Source organism: Notamacropus eugenii, chromosome 5 (genome assembly GCF_028372415.1).
Source record: "Notamacropus eugenii isolate mMacEug1 chromosome 5, mMacEug1.pri_v2, whole genome shotgun sequence".
Taxonomy (NCBI): domain Eukaryota; kingdom Metazoa; phylum Chordata; class Mammalia; order Diprotodontia; family Macropodidae; genus Notamacropus; species Notamacropus eugenii.
Genome location: NC_092876.1, coordinates 338,639,086 through 338,659,436, shown reverse-complemented (window position 1 = coordinate 338,659,436; position 20,351 = coordinate 338,639,086). Strand labels below are relative to the sequence as shown.

Genomic DNA, 20,351 nt, shown 5'->3' with positions numbered 1-20,351 from the left:
TTTCTCTTAATTCTTGTATTTGAAAGTCAAATTTTCTATTCAGCTCTGGTCTTTTCAACAAGAATGCTTGGAAGTCCTCTATTTCATTGAAATTCCAGTTCTTCCCCTGAAGTATTATACTCAGTTTTGCTGGGTAGGTGATTCTTGGTTTTAATCCTATCTCCTTTGACCTCTAGAATATCATATTCTAAGACCTTTGATCCCTTAGTGTAGAAGCTGCTAAATCCTGTGTTATCCTGATTGTATTTCCACAATACTTGAATTGTTTCTTTCTGGCTGCTTGTAATATTTTCTCCTTGACCTGGGAACTCTGGAATTTGGCTACAATATTCTTAGGAGTTTTCCTTTTGGTGTCTCTTTCAGGAGGTGATTAGTGAATTCTTTCCATTTCTATTTTGCCCTCTGGTTCTAGAATATAAGGGCAGTTTTCCTTGATAATTTCTTGAAAGATGATGTCTCGGCTCTCTTTTTTAATCATGGTTTTCAGGTAAACCAATAACTTTTAAATGATCTCTCCTGGATCTATTTTCCAGGCCAGTTGTTTTTCCATGAGATATTTCACATTGTCTTCTATTTTTTCATTCTTTTGGTTTTGTTTTATAATTTCTTGGTTTCTCATAAAGTTATTAGCTTCCATCTGCTCCATTCTAATTTTTAAAGAATTATTTTTCTTCAGTGAGCTTTTGAACCTCCTTTTCCATTTGCTTAATTCTGCTTTTTAAACTATCCTGGGATGCTATAGAACCTAACCATGGATAGGTTCTACTAGAGAGTAAAAAGCTTAGGGAAAACATAGCTACACTGGGGGACAGAAATAGAATTTGGAATCAAATAAAAATTTCTTGGCTAACTAGGAGGAAGAGGAGTAGGAAGAGGCAGTCATCTAGTAACTGAACTAAGGCTTAAATAACTAGGGTACCTCATAAACTAGAAAAGGCTAACCTTGGTATTCATTCTATCCACATATAAATGTTTAGTCCCTACATATGGGATCACAGTTGCCTAGAGCTAATAGGGACCTCAGAGGCTGTCTAGTCCAACAAGCTCCATTTTACAGGGGAAGAAATTGAGGCCCAGGAATTTGCCCAAGGTCATAGAGGTACTAAGTGTCAGAGTCAGGATGGAACTTGTATGCATGTAGACCTTTAGACATGAAAATCTATAAGAATCTAGAACAAGAGGATAATGATAAGAGGAAGAAGGGACCTTAGTGATTACCTAGTCCTTTTTATAGATGAGGAAATGGGCCCAGAGGTAATGTGATTTACCCAAGGTTACAAAGCAAATTAATGGCAGAACTGAGATGAAGTCCAGGTCTCTTGACTAGAAGAAGAAGTCTTAGGGACTTCATTCCAGGTCCTTTTGGAGATTTCCCTTCCTCATTCAAAGTTGAGAATTCCCCCTTACCCCATGGATGGACTCCCAAACATCTCAGCTGAGAACCCACATTGGAAGGTACCAAAAATAACGAACTTACAAGCAATCTGCACCACCACCTCCATCCCCCATCAAAAATAATTCCCCAAAATCCAACGCATCTGATGCAGCATCTATCTTCTGCCATCTGTTGGCTATACTTACTGATTGAATCCACCCGGGTGATGACTTCATCCCTGCAATGCTTTTGGCATGTCTGGTTGTCAGCCAGTCTCCCTGAGTTAAATAACATACACTCCACACAATCTCTTTGAAGAGAAAAAAAGAAAAAGAAGGGAGGAAGGACATGAAATACCATGCAATCATGCCGTATATGAGTACCAGTTCCAATGCTGATGTAATATTTCCAAACTTCCTCACTGGGACTGCACTCCCACGGGCCCTGGCGGCACCCTCCTCCCTTCTCCCTTCAGATGCATCCTGTGTACAAGCTGTGAAGTGTGGTGTGCTATAGAGATGAACACAGAGAACTATATCCACATGCCTGGTTAACTTTCTGACATTAGGATCCTGGATTTAGAGCCGGAAGGAACTTCAGAGACCATCTAAGCTAAGCTAACCTCCTCATTTTACAGTAAAAGAAACTAAGGCCTAGGGAGGTTTATTGATTTGCCCAAGGTCACAGAGGTGGTAAGTGTCAGAGTCAGAATCTGAATCCAGGGCTTCTGACTCTGCATCAAGGTTTTTTCAAAACAGAACTAGCAAGAGTTTAAAAGCCGCCAATGCTACGATATCATGAATCCTGATTGCTTTGCTCTATGAGAAGAGGGATTATTAGGCAGCTAAGTAGGGCTGTGGATAGTACTATGAATAGATTTTGGGACTTGAGGTTAGGAAGATATGAGTTCAAATCATGCCTCCAATACTTATCTGCTGGGCAGGTTACTTAATCTCTGTCTGCCTCTGTTTCCTCATCTCTATAAAATGAGGCTAATAATAGCACCTGCTTTCCAGACTTGTGAGGAATAAATGAGATCACATTTGTAAAGCACTTTGCAAACCTTAAGCTACTCTATAAGTGGAAGTTGTTATCATTATTAATTATTACTATTCCCTTGGGGAAAGACAATTGCACTGAGGCTCCGCACACAATATGCTCCTTCGTTCTAATTTTTACTGCTTTATCCTCATTCCCAACAAGTGCCTTCTGTTCTCTTACTGCCTCTTGGCTGCACTGCACCTCCCACCATGGTGACCTCCTGTGTCTGACCTTCCAGCAGGGCACCTTGTGTTCAACATTCTAGGCACCACCCCCACACTGTCCTGTTCATACCAACCCTGCTCTCTACTAGACACACCAGCCAACTAACCTAAGGTGTGAGTATGTTTTCATAGCTATTAATGGGCTCTCCTCCACAGGTAACACAAATGCTCCTTCTAGAGAAAATCTCCTAAACTACAGGTTGGATGCTAGAGTCATGTCAGGCACTGTCATAGGGAAAATATTTCTGACTACGGAGGGATTTGTATTTCTCTTCAAATCAACCATTTATAACTAACTAACTACCCACACATAGAACTGGCATCTGTCCTTCCAACAGCAGACTAAATGCCTATTCAAAGTACTCTATGTTCTGAACTCATAAAAGCCTGAATTATAAAATATTTTAAAAGATATGCACTTTTCATTGCTCTGAGGAACAAGCAGAAACACAACAACATAAAAAAAAATGTCTAGTAGAGATTCTGCTAGGATTGGTTTAGTAAATAAATAAAACATTTGTAATTAGCACATCAATTTTATCCTGTCAAATTGGTTTTATAGACTCATATGTTATTAGAGGTGAAAGGGATCATTTAGTCCAAATACCTCATTTTACAAATGAAGAAGCTGAGGCCTCAAGAGTTTTAATGACTTTTCCAGAATTACTGAATTATTTAGTAGAAAAATCAGAACCCAAAGACCCAGATCTTCAATGGACCCTTCTAATTCTTTTATGGTCTGAAGAACTATTCTCAGCCTGGCCTTAACTTCTTAATACTCCTGACAATCCTCCAAGACTCTCAATTGCAGAGTCCATGCGCTGGCTGCATTCGTCTTGGCTCATTTAAGGGTTCCCCACACCAATGAAATCATGTTATTAGCCCTATCCCATCCATCTCAGCTTCTTTCTTACAATTAACACTGTTAATCATCCTCCTCTTCTGGATATTGGTTTATCTCTGATTTTTTGTGACACACTTCTCTATTGGTCTCCTATAATGCCCCCAAACGGTGGGTGGTCCCTATGACTGTGACCTGGGTCCTCTGATTTTTTCTCCCCAAATTCTCAGATTCTCTAGGTTTTTCTAGATTTGAGCTGGAATGGATTATAGACACCATATAGTCCAATCCCCTCATTTAAAAGATGAGGAAACTAAGGCCCATGCAGGTCACAAAGGTCTCAGACATGGTGACCTCATCAGCTCTCCTGAGCCTAATTATCATCTCTCTGCAGTTGACTCACAGATTCATGTAGTCTGGGTCTTACCTGGATTTTTAGATCTACATCATTTCAAACTGGAATGTTCTGGATATACTTCAAACTCAACATGTACAAAACCTACAACCTGTTATGAATAATCTTTCTCCAAAAAACTTTCTTCCAAATTTCTCTTGAAGGCACCACCATTCTTTCAGTTTGCCAAGATTGTAACCTTGGCATTACCCTCGGTTCCTTATCCTCTGTCACCCCAAGTATCTATCTCTAGAACACCTCTTGCATCTGACCCCTCCCCTTTTTCACACAGCTAATTCCTAAGTTCATTCAGACCACCACTGTTCCTAGCCTAGATTATTTCAACAGTCTCTTAATTGGTATCCCTATCTCAAGTCCCTTCCCATTCTAATCCATCTTCTATACTGCTGCCAAATTATTTTCTGTAATCTGACCATACCACAGTAAAATCCATTGATTCCTCAGTGCCCTAAGATAAAACTTTGTTTAGTTTTAAAACCCTTTATCTACCTTTCCAGGATCACTGGATATTCCTCTCCTTCCTGAATTCGTCAGTCTAACCAAGGGGTGGTGAACCTGTAGCCTCAAGGCCACATGTAGTCCTCTAGGTCCTTAAAGTGTGGCCCTTTCACTGAATCCAAACTTCACTGGCCAAACCAATCTTCTGTCTGTTCCTCACACAAGATGCCCACATCCATCTCTGCATCTTTGCCCTAAGCTGTCCCCCATCCTTGGAACATATTCCCTCCATACCTTAGCTTCAGAGAATGCCACTTTTCATTCAAGACTCAGCTCAAACACCACCTTCTGCATGAAATGTTTCCTGATCTCCCCAATGACTAGTTTCTTTCTTCCTAAACTACATTGCATTTAACTAATTTGCATTTATTTTTATTTATTCATTTAAAAAATATATGCCATATATACTTTAATGTTCTCTTGTTATCTCCCCATTCAAATATAAGCTCCTTGAGAGAAATTGTGGCATTCTTTATATTCATAATCTCAGGGTCTGGAACAAAGCCTAATATATATTTAATATTTATTGACTGAATAATTTCTTGATTAACTCATTTTATTATATTATGCCTTTATAAATTCAAAAAAAAGGTTTGCTTCTTTCTGTAGGTTATGTCACCTGGATAGTACATCTTACTTGTACCCTAGGTTCTATTTGATAAACACTTATTTTGTTACAATAAAAAATGGAAAATAAAACTTGGGAGCTGTTCCACAAGCAATAGGAGAAATGTCTATCATCATTATCACCACCACCACCACTACTAATTCCTAATTAGCAAAGTTGTCTTCAGTTCAAGACAGGCGCTCCATTGTCCTGCCTCCAGACTCTTTCTGGGAAAGCGATCTTTAACGCTACACAATCAGAATCTGAACTCAGTTCCAGATTTCCATACATCCCCAGCATACCAACTTTGTCATCAACCAGCTAAATGTCTGGCATGGTCAAGTCATTTAACCTCTCTGAGCCTCGGTATCCTTATCTATGAAATAGGGATAATAATAGTTCTTACTCCATAACATTGTTGTGAAGATCTCATGAAGTAATGATCATTAAAGTGCTTTTTAAATTCTACATAAACTGATCTATTTATTTGTTTGTAAAAATTCAGATTTTTATTAGAAAAAAGACATTCAGTACTCCCATGGAGGTCTACTTGCTATATATAGTACTATAGACTTGGTGTCAGAAGACCTGAGTCCTGACTCAGACACTTCCAAGTTGTGTTCCCACAAATCTACTATAGTCTCAGTTTCCTTATCTGTAAAATAGGGATCATAATACTTACCCTATCTACCTAGAGGATCATTGAAAATCAAATGAGACAATACATGTAAAGTGCTTTGCAACCATAAGACACAATATAAAAGTATTGTTATTACTTAATAATTAATAATCATTTTATTTTATTAATATTTATTATATTAGTATAATTATTTTTTGCTAATTTATAACGAAATCAATACTCAAGTTTCTATGATTTAGGACACTGAAACCTGGACTAAATTTCATATTTGGTCGCAATCTGACCTGGGATGCCAACAGTGTACAGTGAGTCATCTGTGAGGAAGAATTAGGCCCTAGCCAACAGGGATTAGAGCTCAAGAGCTGGCACTGCCAGACAGGAAAGTGAGCAGGTAACAGGGGCAGGTGAAGGGGATGCTCCCTCTCTGCTATTGCTGCAGCCACTGAGCAATGATGAATCACTTAACACACTGCTCATTCAAATGAGCCTAGTATCAGCGCTACAAACTCTCCGGGTTATCATGAACATCAAATATAAAATCCTATGGTTTTTAAACTGGACCCCTTCCTGCCTTCTGGTCTGTGATGCTCTCCCTCACCTTCCCCCCTTCACCTCTTGCTCTCAGTTTCCCTGGCCTCCTCTAAGACTCAGAGCAGATCTTGTCTTCAGCAGGAGGCCTTTCCTGGTCCCCTCAGCTGCTCAGATATTACTTTTCACCTTTACTGTATATATCTTGCATGTACGATGTTTTGCACATTGTCTCTCCCATTAGAATGTACAATCCTTGGGAGCAGGGAGGTGTTTCTGCCTTTCTGCTGACCTCTCTGACTTCAAGTCCCAACCAAAATTCCACTTCTATTGGAAGCCTTCCCTAATTCCTCTTAATTCTAACGCCTTCCCTCCTTTCATTATTTCTTATTTATCCTATATGTAGCTTATTTGGCGTCTATTTGTTTACATGTTGTCTCTCCCATCAGACTGGGCAGGCACTGGTATTTGCTTCTTTTGTATCCCCAGAACTTAGCCCAGTGCCTAGAACGTTACTGCTGTTCAGCTGCTTCCAACTCTTTGGGACCCTGTATGGGGTTTTCTTGGCAGAGATACCATAGTGGTTTGCTAGTTCCTTCTCTAGTGCATTAGGCAAACAGAGATTGGATGACTTGCCCAAGGTCACACAGCTAGTAAGTGTCTGAGGCCTTCCTGACTCCAGCCCAGTGCTCTCTTTACTGAGCCATCTAGCTGTATGTAACAGATGCTTAATAAATGCTTATTGATTTCTTTGCATGTTAGCACTTAGCACACTGTCTAGCACATTGCAAGTGTTTGATAAATACTTGTAGACCAATGTGATAAAGGTGAAAATGCTTGGAAAAAGGATAAAATACTATAAGGCATTATTATATAATTATGTATAACAATACATAATTATATAATATATAATAATACATACCATATATATAAAGGAATTACTATTAGTAGTAATAATATTCAGCTCTCCCCAGGATTAAGTGGGCAGCTGCTAAAAATATCATAATAAGGAAAACATCTTGGCAACCATAAAAGGAAAATGTGTCCTCTGAACAGATCATGTGAGAAAAGTAGGTAAGGCCTAATTAAGAGGGTTTGACAGTAATTAAAAAGTCAACTATCCCAGTATAGATTACAAAAGTATTACTCTTGTGTAACTGACCTCATGGAAACCTTCTGGATTAGAAATGAGAGTTAGAGAACGGTTACATTTGGTTTTCTACCAGAAATAAGGACCTAAAAGTTGAGGCCCTCAACTACACTATGAAGATGTTGACCTACATGACCTCTGGGGTCCTGTCTAGTTCTATACTATGATATTATGATGTTATTGGTGGTAGAGGCAAAGCAAAGCTTGGCCAGATGAAGAGAGGAGAAAGATCAATCTTACTCTTACAGATACTCAAAATGGCCCCTGTTGGGCTCCTTTCTTTGACGCTTATGAATTCACACATTCCCAAAGACAAGCAGTTGTCTTGAGAATGCAGTCAAATTCATTTATGACCATCTCCTTCTTTAGAGTATAGCTGAAAGTCACCTCATTGAGGACACTTCACTGGGTCAACTGAAGGGAGTTGATTTTGACTGGTATAGACCAAGTCAGATCAACAAGAATTTTAATATATGTTATGCTATGTATACAAATTAGCATGATCTTTTAGGGGGAAATACAGGTTACTATGACCTTCCACACAAAGGGGTTTAGTGCTAGAGTCTTACATAACTTAACCTTTTCTGTTTATACCATGAGAATGTAAAGAAAGAAGAGAAGGGAACTAGAAAGTTGATGGCATTATTTTTTTTCCCTCATAGACTGCTCCTGCTCAAGACGATGAGTAAGGGAAAAGCTAAAATAGCACATATGGTCTACCCCTGTGAAGGAAGCTATGAACTAAAAAAGGACTGTAAACTAAAAACAAAGTGAAACAAAATAAAAACAGAAGAACTAGGGAGCCATCAATAAACCCAGGGGATTCCTCTTCTGAATTAAGTACGAAAGAGGTAAGAACCCAGAGTTCCTCAAGTTAGAAAGAAATAGGAGAAAGGAATAGAAAAAGTACCAGTTAAGGATCAATGTGTTAAAAAATTATACTTAGAATTTAATTTCTTTAAAGCTTCCTCTAGAGGTACACATCTCTACCTTCCTAAATGACTTCAATACCTCATTTACTGTCTTCCTCTCCATCTTATCCTTTGCCATCATTCTTGGTGATTTCAATAACTGTGTTATACCCTAGGCTTCATGACATCCTTGACTCTGCAGACTTCATCTTCATTCCAAATCTTCCACTAATATTATGACCCCAGTCTGGACTTCATCATTAAACTCCATCTACAGCCTCTTCAGCCCTCAGCTCTCCGCTCTTCTCTCTATAATCATTATCACTTGGAGATTTCATTCATTGTCATTTTCAGATTTCGTTGGGCAGAAGATTCCAAAATCTACATATATGGCTGATTGTTTCCAGGAACCTGAATTTCCAACTCAACACGACTAAAAGTGAACACCCAATTATCCCCCCTATTGCTAAAAAATCAGCTCTTCCTCCTGACTTCTTCATTTCTATATTGGTTACTATTATTCTCTTAGATTTGAATCTTAGGCAACTAACTCTTTATCCTTTCCTTATCTGCCATGATCATGATTCTTTTGCTTCTTCATTCAAAATCTCTCTCATATTTGTCCATTCTGACTATAATTCAAGTCCTCGTTTCCTCACCTAGACCAGAGGTAGGGAAAAAAAGAGGAACTGAAAAAAGATACAAGATGAATGTTAACAAGGTGTTAAAATTAACACTGAAGTTGTGAACTTGAGTGACTAGAAGAATGGTGTGCTGCTGACAGAAATAGTAAAGTCTGGAAGACAAGTAGGTTTGGATGGGGAGCAAGAGACAGTATAATAAGATTTAAGGCGTAGATCATAACCTGTTCATGCCCTCTCATCCTGTGAAATTCACTCTTTTCCAGGGGGAGTGAGGCTCTCTCTGCCCCTGAGCACAGAGGCCATCCTCCAAGGGACTTGTACAAAGTCACCAGGTGATCCTCTAGAGAAGAAGTAGGGATGCTGACCAGAATAGGAAGAGTTTCTCAGTGGCACCTACACAGCTGTTGTTGGATGTGGTTACGTTATGACTGGGTTATGAGTGGTTACATTATGACTTCCCTGAGGGGCAGATGTCTATCTCAGAAAGGGAAATCTGAGAGCTTGAACAGTAGGAGAAAGAAATTCTGTGGGAGAGTGTTGGAGAAAAGCTCCTAACAGAGTGGGACCCCACTACTGGGTATGTACTCCGAGAAAGTCAAAGACAAAAAGAAAGGTCTCATATAATAAGATATTCATGGTATCACTTTTTGTGGTAGCAACCAAAACCAAACAGATCTGGTAATAAAGTAAGTGCCCATTGCTTGAAAACTAGCTGAACAAATTATGAAATATGGTCGTGGAATGGTTTGGTACCTGGGTGGAATGCTGTTCACTCTAAGAAATCTGGAGCAATACGGAAAGAATCATAAGGAGTGATGCAGAAAGAAGAAAGCAAAAGTAAAAGAATAACATATTCGGTGAGTGTAATAAAGTAAATGGAAACAGCATTAAAAAGCAGCTGAAATCAGGGCAATTTCAATGACCAATTTTAATCCAGGAAAAACAGATGATGAAACTCTTTCCTCTTCTATGCAGAGAAGAAAAAACTACAGGTATGCAATGTTTCATACACTTGGATAGGGTTGTTTTTTGTTCAGTTTTGTTTAATTCCTTTGTTACAAGGAAGAGTTCAGGGGCAGCTTGGTGGCACAGTGGATAGAGCACTGGTCCTGAGTTCAAATGAGGACTCAGACCCTTACTAGCTATGTGACCTCTGACAAGTCACTTAACCCTGATTGCTACCAAAAAAAAAAAGAGGTGGGAGGAGAGTTCTTTGGGGACAGGATATATCAGAAAATGATTGTGGGGTAACAGAAAACGAAAGATATCCAAAAGCTATACATGGACTGTTGAATGCTCATGTATATTGTAAGGGTTCCTATCTTCTCCCACTGTATATTCCCCACAGATTCCCCATCTCTCTAGGATCATATCCTTATCGCTAATCAATGTGGCTCCATCTGTACTGAGTAATTGAGATGCATCATAGGTCTTTGAAATTTTCCAGGTTATATGGAAATATAACCTGCTCTAATTGAGTCATCATCAATTCTGTTCCACTTTGACATTTGGAAACCTCTGGACATGTATCCAAAATAAGATTTATCTATTCTTCGGTGACCTTTACTGCCCAATGGAAAGAATCTATTCCTAGCTATCATGTTATCAATGAAGCATGCTGAAAGAACATGTAATTGGAAGACCAAGTTTTAGTTTGGTCATTGGCCAGCTGTGTGACAGAGGTTCATTTATCACCTCGCAGGATCTCAGTTGTCTCATTTGTAAAAAGAAAGGGTTAGAATGACTGGTTGCTCGCTAAGAATTCCGATTCTAATTCTTCACAGCCCCCTAAAGGAAAAGAGAATTGGACTGTAGAAGGCAGGTTTCCATTTGGGGAAGTGGCAAAATGGTGTTGGTAATTATCTTAAAAATGTCGTGCGCACCTCCAGAGTAAACCAAGGATTTAGGGAGGGAGCCAAGTAGCCCACAGAGGATGGAGAGTGATGCTTATTCTCTGCAAAGGTTTCTACCAAGGTCTTCCTTAAGAATACATTAAGATAGCTCAGGGGTGGCTAACTTGGAATTTAGTCTCAGCATGGCAAGTTTTCTAAGATTAACTGCTTTAATTACTAGAGGCTCATGGATTGATTATCAATAAATATAGCAAGGCTAAAAAAAATTGTCAGTGAGCTATGAATTAAATTAGACACATCAACCTAAAGCAAGCAAGGTATTCCACTCTTACTCTTCCAAGGCAGCAATCATTCTGTCCTAGGGGAGATGACAATGAAGAGTGACCTTAGGGATCACTCTTATTTATTTTACCACAATATATTTTTTGTTTTTGAGTCATTTTTTCAGCCATGTCCGACTCTTTGTGACTCCATTTAGGGACTTCTTGCCAAGGATCCTGGAGTAGCTTTGTCATTTTCTTCTCTAGTTCATTTTACAGATGAGGAAACTAAGGTAAACAGGGTTAAGTGACTTGCCCAGAGTCACATAGCTAGTAAGTGTCTGAGGGAAGATTTGAACTCAGACTCCAGGCCTGGTTCTGTCTTCACTGTGCCATCTAGCTTTCCCCTCCTAATATACTATAGACCCCCTAAAGAGAAAGAGGAAGTAGATGAGGGGTTCAGGAAATAGATGACAAGCCTGGCACAGAGGCGTAATATTGTAGTGATAGGAGATTTAATTATTCCAACAGCTGCTGGTCCTCTCTCTCTGTCCAAAGCAGAATAGCTAGCAGTTTCTTGGCATCCTTACTGATAATTTCATCCCTCAAAAAGTGGTAGAAGAATTTAAGAGAACTGCTATTCTGGACCTAATTCTCACTAACAAGAAAGAATTGTTTTCCTTTGTGTCTTAGAATTTCATTCCTATCCTTCCTAGACTGGCTGACCCTGTAGAATTTTTGTACTTGGAATCCTGCCTACCCTTTCCATGAACTCTTTGAAATTTGCTTTCCAAAAATGTGGGATATGAGTGACTATGGCTGGCTTTCTATCAAAAAAGTCTAAGATAGTATAGTGTCTTCCTCCAAGGGTCCCTATTGTTTCTACTTAAACAATTCTTCCTCATTCTGTTGAGTTTCTGATCCTGTTCAGGCTCACTTTTCTTCTAAGAAATACCTCTGAACAATCAGAGTTTTTGAAAAGTAGAATGAGTTGGACCAACAATTGCATTGCTGGGTCTACATCCCAAAGAGATCAAAGAAAGAAGAAAAGAATGTACAAAAATATTTCCAGCACTTCTTTCTGTAGTGGCAAAGAATTCAAAAATGAGAGGATACCTATCAATTGGGAAATGGCGAAGTTGTGATGTATGAATGTGATGAAAAACTATTCTACAAGAAATGATGAAGGAGATCATTTCAGAGAAACCTGGAAAGATTTACATGAACTGATGTGGAGGAAAGTGAGTAGAACTAGGGGGACAATTTTATTCAACAACCACATTCTTACGAAAACAAACATCTTGGAAACTGTTCAGTGAAATGACCAAGGATGATTCCAGAGTACTCAGGATGAAACACTGTCTTTTGGATATGGTTGATGCGGGAAATCACGTGATGGACTGCAGCCAAGTTGTAAAGGACTTTAAAAGCTAAACATAGGGGTTTATATCTTATTCTAGAGGCAAGAGGGAGTCACTGAAGTTTATTTTATGAGGCAGGTAGATGGCCCAGTGGATAGAGTGCCATGCCTGGAGTCAGGAAGACTTATTTTCCTGAGTTTAAATCTGGCCACAGATACTTCCTAAATGTGTGACCTTGGGCAAGTCACTTAACCCTGTTTGCCTTAGTTTCCTCATCTGTAAAATGAGCTGGAGAAGGAAATGGCAAACTACTCTAGTATCACTGCCAAGAAAACCCCAAATGGGGTCATGAAGAGTCAGACGTCACAGATAAATGACTGAACAACAAAAAACTGAAGTTTATCGAGTAGAAGAGTGACACAGTTAAACTGCATTTAAGCAAAATCTCTTCGGCAGGTGAGTAGAGGACGGACTACAGTGATGAGAGACTTATAGCGGGGAAACAAATGGAGAAGTGAAACTCCCCTGTCTTGATCACTTTTTCCTCTTATTATCTGTTGCTCTGTAGTTTAGTTATCTATTAATAGACTGTTTACTTCTTGGCAGTACTCATTGCTGTATCTCTAGTGGTATCTGACATGACCAGCCCTCACAAATGCTTGAATGATTAAGTTCTTATCTCAGGTTAACTGTTGTGTATCAATGGCATGTCTGGCCTTACATACTCTTTCAAGGAGGTAAGAAATAGGTCCCAGGAGAACTCGAGTAATGATGACTCCCATTTATATAACCCTCACGAGACTACAAACTGTGTTCCTCACAACCTTCCCAATGAATCAAGGAAACATGTTACTGGGCCCACTTTACAGATGAGGGAACTGAGGCTCAGAGAAGTAATGACTTGTCTATGGTCACACATTGAGTGATAAAGCCAGTATACAACATATCTTCTCTAGGGAGCTTCCCGATGTCATGGTCCTCCTCAAAAACAAATGACAACCACCACTACCAACAACAACAACAGAGAATATAATTTCTAATGCATGGAGGGAAGTTATGATTGTGGTCATGGCTATGAGGATTCAGGTTGTTTGGGTCCTGGGTTAGCATTCAATAGCAATAGTGAGGACCAGAGATACAGGGAGAAATTGTATATGTAGGAGATGGTCACAGGCATGAGGGAGAATCTTGGGAGTGAGCATTGTTTTGTATTTAGTAGGTAGGGTTGGGTCAGGGTTGAAGAATATGAACCAGGGTGAAAGGTTGTTGTTAGGTGTTGGGGAATGAGTCAGCTGAAGTTGCTGCCCCATCTCTCCCAATGTCTTTCTGTTTTTCTTTCCTTCTTTTTCTGACTCTATGTCAGAGCTGGAAGGGTACCTAGACCACCCTGTACGTAAACAAAGACTCTCCTCTATAATATCCTAGCTCTGCCACTTAACCATCTGTGAACACAGGGTCACAGAAGTAGAAACTTAAGTGGCCCCATTTCCTCATCAGTAAAATTAAGGGGCTGGCAAAAAAAATGACTAAACTACACACCCACTAAAAGGTAGCTAGATGGCTCAGTGGATACACTACTGGGCCTGGAATCAAGAAGACCTGAATTCAAATCTGACCACAGATACTTACTATTTGTGTGACCTTGGGCAAGACATTTAACTTCTTCTTGACTACAAGGCAGCTATGTGGCTCAGTGGATAGAATACTGAACCTGAGGTCAGGAAGACCTCAGTTAAGATGCAGTGACCCTGGGCAAGTCACTTGACCTCTGTTTGCCTAACCCTCTGGAGAAGGAAATGGCAAATCATTCCATTATCTTTGCCAAAAAAACCCATTCACAGTGTAGTTCACAGGATCACGAAGAATTAGACACAAAGACAATGTACCCATTGACCCACTGATGCCACCCATCTCCTGACAAAGAAGATAATGACCTAAATATACAGAATAAAACACATGTTTATAGATATGGTCAATTAAATAATTTCTTTTACTTATCTATGAATATTTGTTATAAAATTTTGTTTTTTCTCTTTCCCTTCACTCTCTAGGGAGTAAATGGAAGAGGTGGGAAGGAAAACTAAATGCTAACTGAAAAAGAAAAAAGACAAAAAAAGGAGGCTGAATTAAGTAACCTCTAAAGTCTTCACTAACTTTAAATTTATAATCCTATGATCCCTGACAAATGGTCATCCAAATTCTTCTGGAATATCTCCAAGAGGAAGGAAGGAACTCACTACCAAGGCAGTCCATGTTGGGATGGCTCTAATCAGGAACACATTTTCCCTTATGTCAGGAAAAATATACTTCCAGGCAGCTGACACCACTGATTCTAGTCTTATCCTTTTCCTTCAAGAAAGCTCTTCTGTATGAAATATAGAATACTTGAAAACGTTCATATTCCCCTTAAGCCCTATCTTCATCAAGTGAAACGTCCCTAGTTTCCTTAACCAATTCTCGTATAGCATGGTATCGATTCAGTCTTTCTACCACCTTGGTGTCCTCCTTTAGATGGGTCCTTCCTCAAACCTGGCACCCAATGGAATACTATGCTCCAGATATCTTTAGGTGTTCAGCCACTCAGTTGTGTCCAACTCTACCTGACACAACAAACTTTGTCAATGGGGCTTTCTTGACTGGAGTGATTTGCCATTTCCTTCTCATGTGTCCCTATTTTACAGATGAAGAACTAAGACAAATAGGGGTTAAGTGAGGTGCTTATTGTCACATAGCTGGCAAGTATTTGAGGCTAGATATGAACTCAGATCTTCCTGATGCCAGGCTTGGTGCTCTATCAACTGTGCCACCTAGCTGCCCCTACATCTATATCCATATTTACATCTATCTAGAGATATAGAGATAGATGGATATGGATAGATAGATCACTTTCTTCACAACATGTAACAGAAGCAGACTTTTTATTTGCTCTTTTCCTGAATCAAATTTTATATGCCTGGTTCTGATTTTTGTTTGTTTTGGTCCTGACATGTTATCTCATTAGTCTAGGGAACTTCCAGGGATAAAATTCTCTCTATGCAGATCTGCACCTTAAAGGTTTAGAGAGTATATACGTTATATCTACTTATTAATTTACATGTGGTCTTCCTTATTATTATCATTATCTCCTTGATGGAAGGGACTGTTTCTGCAGTATACACAGTGACCAGCATCAGTAAAGGCTTAATAAATGTATATTGACTTACTCCTGATGATGGATACTCACTAAGGGTTTCAATAACTTTTACAAGGTCACACAGCCAGTGTGCTTTAGAGGCTGTATCTGAACCCTAATCTTCCTGATTCCATGGCTAGTTCTCCATCCACTATGCCAGGCTCCTTCTCCAGAGTAACTGTTTAAAGTGGGTGAAACAGAATAGAAGTATCTTTTGTGTATAATATAAATGTGTGTATTAAACACATATATGTGCATATGCATATCATATGCTACATGAAATAGGAACTGTAAATAGGTAGCCTGTTACTTGCTTACAGTGACCTCCCATTGCTCTTGTATGGATTACCCATACCCAGTGCTTAATCCGACGGCCCTTTCCCTGCTGCCATCACAGCAATCACTACAGTCACTTCCCTTAGCCCATAGGTATGTCCTTCAGTGGCAACTGGTACAAACTTAGTGAACATGAATTCATTTTAAAATTAACTTGAGCCAAGCATCATCAGGAAGGAAACCCTGCTGCCAAAAGACAATTACATAATGCCCTCTCTCCAAAGCCAAATGGCTCTTGTATCATCAGATGTTTCTGATTATTCATGTCTCTGCTTCCTCTCCATCCCCTGCCCTCCCTCAAGCACAGACACTGTTGATGCAGCTGTTCTGGAGCACATTTCAAGTTAAAATGTCAGCACTGCTTTCCAGAAGGCAAACGGCTGCTTGCTTTTTTTCCTGTATTGCTTTTCACCCGCCTCCATTCCTCCAGGGATGGAGGGAGCAGTAGGGAAGGGTGGGTAACAAAGGCCTCTGCAGCAACAACACTGAGCTTTGGGGCCAGAAAACCTGTTCTCTAGTAATGACCCTAGCACTGTATAGGCAAGCTGTAGGACTCAGTTACCTTAGCTCTATGTGCTTCAGATCACTTATCTGTAAAATAAGGGTGGGAGGCAGGGGGCACATGGGTTCATGGGCACACACACACACACACAAAAACATACACACACACAAAAGTGTGAACAGATGATTCAATCCAGTTATTACTTACTAAGCACCCACTATGCGCAAGGCAAGATAGTGTAGACAGGAAACAGGTTTGGGAGTTAGGAAGACTCATCTCTCTTTTCTAGTCCTACTTCTTAGCCATATAAACTCTTAGCTGACTTTATGCCCTCTGACAAGTCATTGAACACCTCAGTGTCTCAGGCAACGCTCTAAGACAGGGGTTCTTAGCCATTTTCTGTGTCCTGGACCCCTCAGCCAATCTGGTAAAGCCTATTGACCACTTCTCAGGCTAGTTTTTAAATACGTAAAATAAAAATAAATTAATAAATAAAATAAAAAATACATAGGAAAACAATTCTATTGAAATAAAGGTCTAACTTTTCCGTATCTAAGTTCCTACAAATCCCTGGTGGGGGAAGATCTGTGTAACCCAAGATAAGAATTCTTGCTCTAAGACCATAAGTTGCTGAGCAAGTACCAATATGCACATGAAGTGTGCATTTATAAATGAATTATAAATGAAGTCATTGAATTGAATGAATTCGATTGAATTGAACTGAATAAATAGAATTATAAAATGAATTATAAAACACTTTTTGAGGTTTGCAAAGTTCTTTATATACATAAGATTTGATTATTAAAACAACCCAACTAGGTAACTCATGATACTATTATCCCTGTTTTACAAAGGAGGAAACTGAGGTCTAGTAAGAGACTTGTCCAAAGTCATATAGTTAATAAGGACCTTGAGGTAGGAATGAAATCCAGTTCTCTCCTGATTCCAAACCCACAGAGCTCAGGAGTATAGGATCATAGAATGAGAGCTGAAAGGGATCTCAGATGTCTTCTAGTCCAGCCCTCTTATTCTGAGAAAGCCAAGGCTCACAGAAATGAGTGGCCCATAGTCATACAGTTAATAACTGTCTGAAGCCTCTCTTGACCCCAGCTTCATAATCCTAATATCCTATGGCTATACGAAACTATGTCTGGCTTTGCAAATATCCCTGGGCTTCAAGGCCTAGGGAACACTAGCCCTCAGGAGAAATATATCAACAGAAGACATTCTTCAAAAGTCACTTTTATTTGCCTTGAGGGGATTTCCATCCCTCTCTCCAAGTTCAACCGATCTTAATTATGCTTGGTTTCAGTTGAAGAGGCATCTCGCAATAAGAGTTACTTAGGAATGAAATGCATTCTCTCATGACGTACTCAGCTTCCTGTCACCTGGATTGTTTAAGCAGAGGGTATGTGGCCACTTGTCAGAGTATTCCCGTATGGAGGGATAGTTTGGATGAGATAACATAAAGAACCTGGTCCTCTCTGAGATAACCTTCCGTCTATGCGGAGGAATTTTTCATTCTTTGTATCTGTATCCTCAAGTGACTGACAGTAGGTGCTTAATAAATCCTTGATGATTGACTGATCTACTCTGTATGGAACTTGAATGTACTTAGTTATTTACATGTTGTTTCTTGCATTAGAATGTAATCTCCTTGAAGTGAGGAACAGCTTTGGCCATTTTTTAAATTCCAGCTTTTAGCAAAGTGCCTGGTACCTAGCTTAAAAAAAGGTCATTATCTGCCCAACTTTTAATTTTAAAAGTCAATAATTCTAATATTAAAAAAAAATTTTCAGCCCTGAGAAAATAGAATAGCATCTGGATAGCAAGTGAAGATTAAAAAAAGGCATAGGGGGTGCCAGCAGCTGCTAGACATGAGTATCTAGCAGCCCATGTTTTGTCCAGCCCAGGCAAGTGAGGCGAGAAGGCCAGGGATGCCCCCGTGGCCAAGAAAGGAAGAAGTAAAGGAGAGAGGGGTGCTGGAAATTACCTCTTTGTGCTGCAGGCATCCGGGCAGGTTGGACACTTCTCACACGTCTCTCCAAAGGCCCCAGGCTTTGTGCATTGGCACTGCCCACAGGAGCAATGCCCTCGGCCACTGCAGATCTGGCCATCGTTGGACAGACATGTTTCAGTCTCTGTGGAGCAGTTACAGTTGTCCCCGATGTAGCCAGCATGGCATTTGCACTCCCCACAGTGGCATTCCCCGTGACCTAAAACCAACATAGGGCACATCAGGGCACTTGACCTTGGCAGCACTGGAAGCACAGATAGGACAGGTCACTTACCTAAGCTATTCCACAGAACGGATGAGCCCCACAGGGATTTCAAAATCTCTGATTCTCAGTTCCCCAAACTATCAAATAAGGAAATTAGACTACCTAATACAATGCGAGTCAGTCAACATTTACTTTTAAGTGTCTACTATGTGCAGTGCCATAGGCATCACTGAAGTAAGTCCCTTCCAGTTCCAACATCCAGCTTCCATCCCTTCCATTCCAATCCAATTGTGGTTGGAATGATTGATGATCCTAGGAACAACTTGCCAACTCCCTTGGTCTGTCTCAGCTCAAATGAAGCACTTAGCTCATTCGTTGGCTCTGGGCCCCCAAATCCCCACAGGACCTGAACATGCCCAAAGAAAGACATCTGAGTGATGAGGACAAAAACGTACGCAGCACATGTAATGCAATGCCCAGGCCTAGAAACTTACTGAGCTTGGTTGTAGATGTCCCATGAGAAGAGGAGACTTCTTCCAAAGGCTGGGGTGTTATCTTCTCAAGAGTCTGAAATATGGCATTTTGTAACTTGGCATTTGCCAAGCCCAGGGCTATCACTGACTTAAGACACAGGGCCCTTTAGAAGGACTGTTGAAGCTAAAGGCATATTTCAGAATGATAGCAAACTAGGAATAAAATGGACTCATTTCATGATATAGTGAGCTCCCTGTCACTGGAAATACTCAAGCAGAGTCTGTTTTTCCATAACAGGCAAGAGGATACGACTCTTTATGTGTGTGGAGGATGGGTAGGGGAACAGGTGGCAGGTCACCTATGGGGAAATTTTTAACCACAGCTGAGAGTGCTCAACACCACTGACAAAAATTAATGAAGGTGGCCTCTGCTGGAGTCCTTCAGTGACTCATCATGGCATGGATTCATGACTCTATGGGCATATACCAAGAGAAGAGAAGCTCTGGCACAGCCTACCAATATAATACAATAAATAAATATTTATTAAGCATCTATTATGTGCCAGGCATTGTGGAAAGCATTGGAGTTACAAACAAAAGTAAGACAGTCTCTGCCCTAATGAAGGAAGATAATACACAAAAGGAAAGCTAAAAAAAATGGGGATGCGGAGGGGGGAGAAAAGTAGCCATTGAGGGGAAATGATGATGGTACACTCAAATTCAAGGGGTGAAGGCAGTGGCAGAGGAAAAGCCAGCTGGGCTTCTGAGCTCTCTTTATAGAGAGAGTTTGTGGGGAGTTCTTTGCTCCAGTCTTCCAATCAGAGGGACAGAGAGGATGGATGAGGTGTGTGAGTAGCAAGCTGAGAAAACTTCCCACCCAGGCTTAAACCTATCATCTAGGGACTAGTTTCTACCAACATTAGATAGATAGATAGATAGATAGATAGATAGATAGATAGATAGATAGATAGATAGACAGAGAGAGAGAGAGAGAGAGAGAAAGAGAGAGAGAGAAAGAGAGAGAGAGAAAGAGAGAGAGAGAGAGATACGAGGCTTTTTGCTTATGTTTTTCCACAGTAGCTCATTAAATCAGTTCATAAGGTATGGAGGGCTGCAACAGGTATCTGTGGAGGGACTGCCACATCACTGAAATTATGACTGATGAAATGAAAAGAAAGAATGCCAAATAGCACAAAAGGCACATAATTTAAATATGGATAGATGGATCTTTGCTTGGTACTTGATGTGTATTTTTTTCAGCAGCAGATTTGCTGTAAGTTTGGTTAAAGCTAATTTAA

General features: G+C 40.0%; 1 protein-coding gene across 1 annotated transcript in view; it reads right to left on the bottom strand.

The window, feature by feature from the left end:
* ITGB5 (integrin subunit beta 5) overlaps positions 1-20,351 on the bottom strand; it is a 207,611-nt gene that overhangs the window by 9,188 nt on the left and 178,072 nt on the right. The window contains exons 11-12 of the mRNA XM_072616713.1: positions 18,352-18,574; positions 1,582-1,685 (exon numbers count right to left, since the gene is read on the bottom strand). Of these exons, the coding sequence (XP_072472814.1) occupies positions 1,582-1,685; positions 18,352-18,574 (327 nt within the window). The remainder of the gene's footprint in view (positions 1-1,581; positions 1,686-18,351; positions 18,575-20,351) is intronic.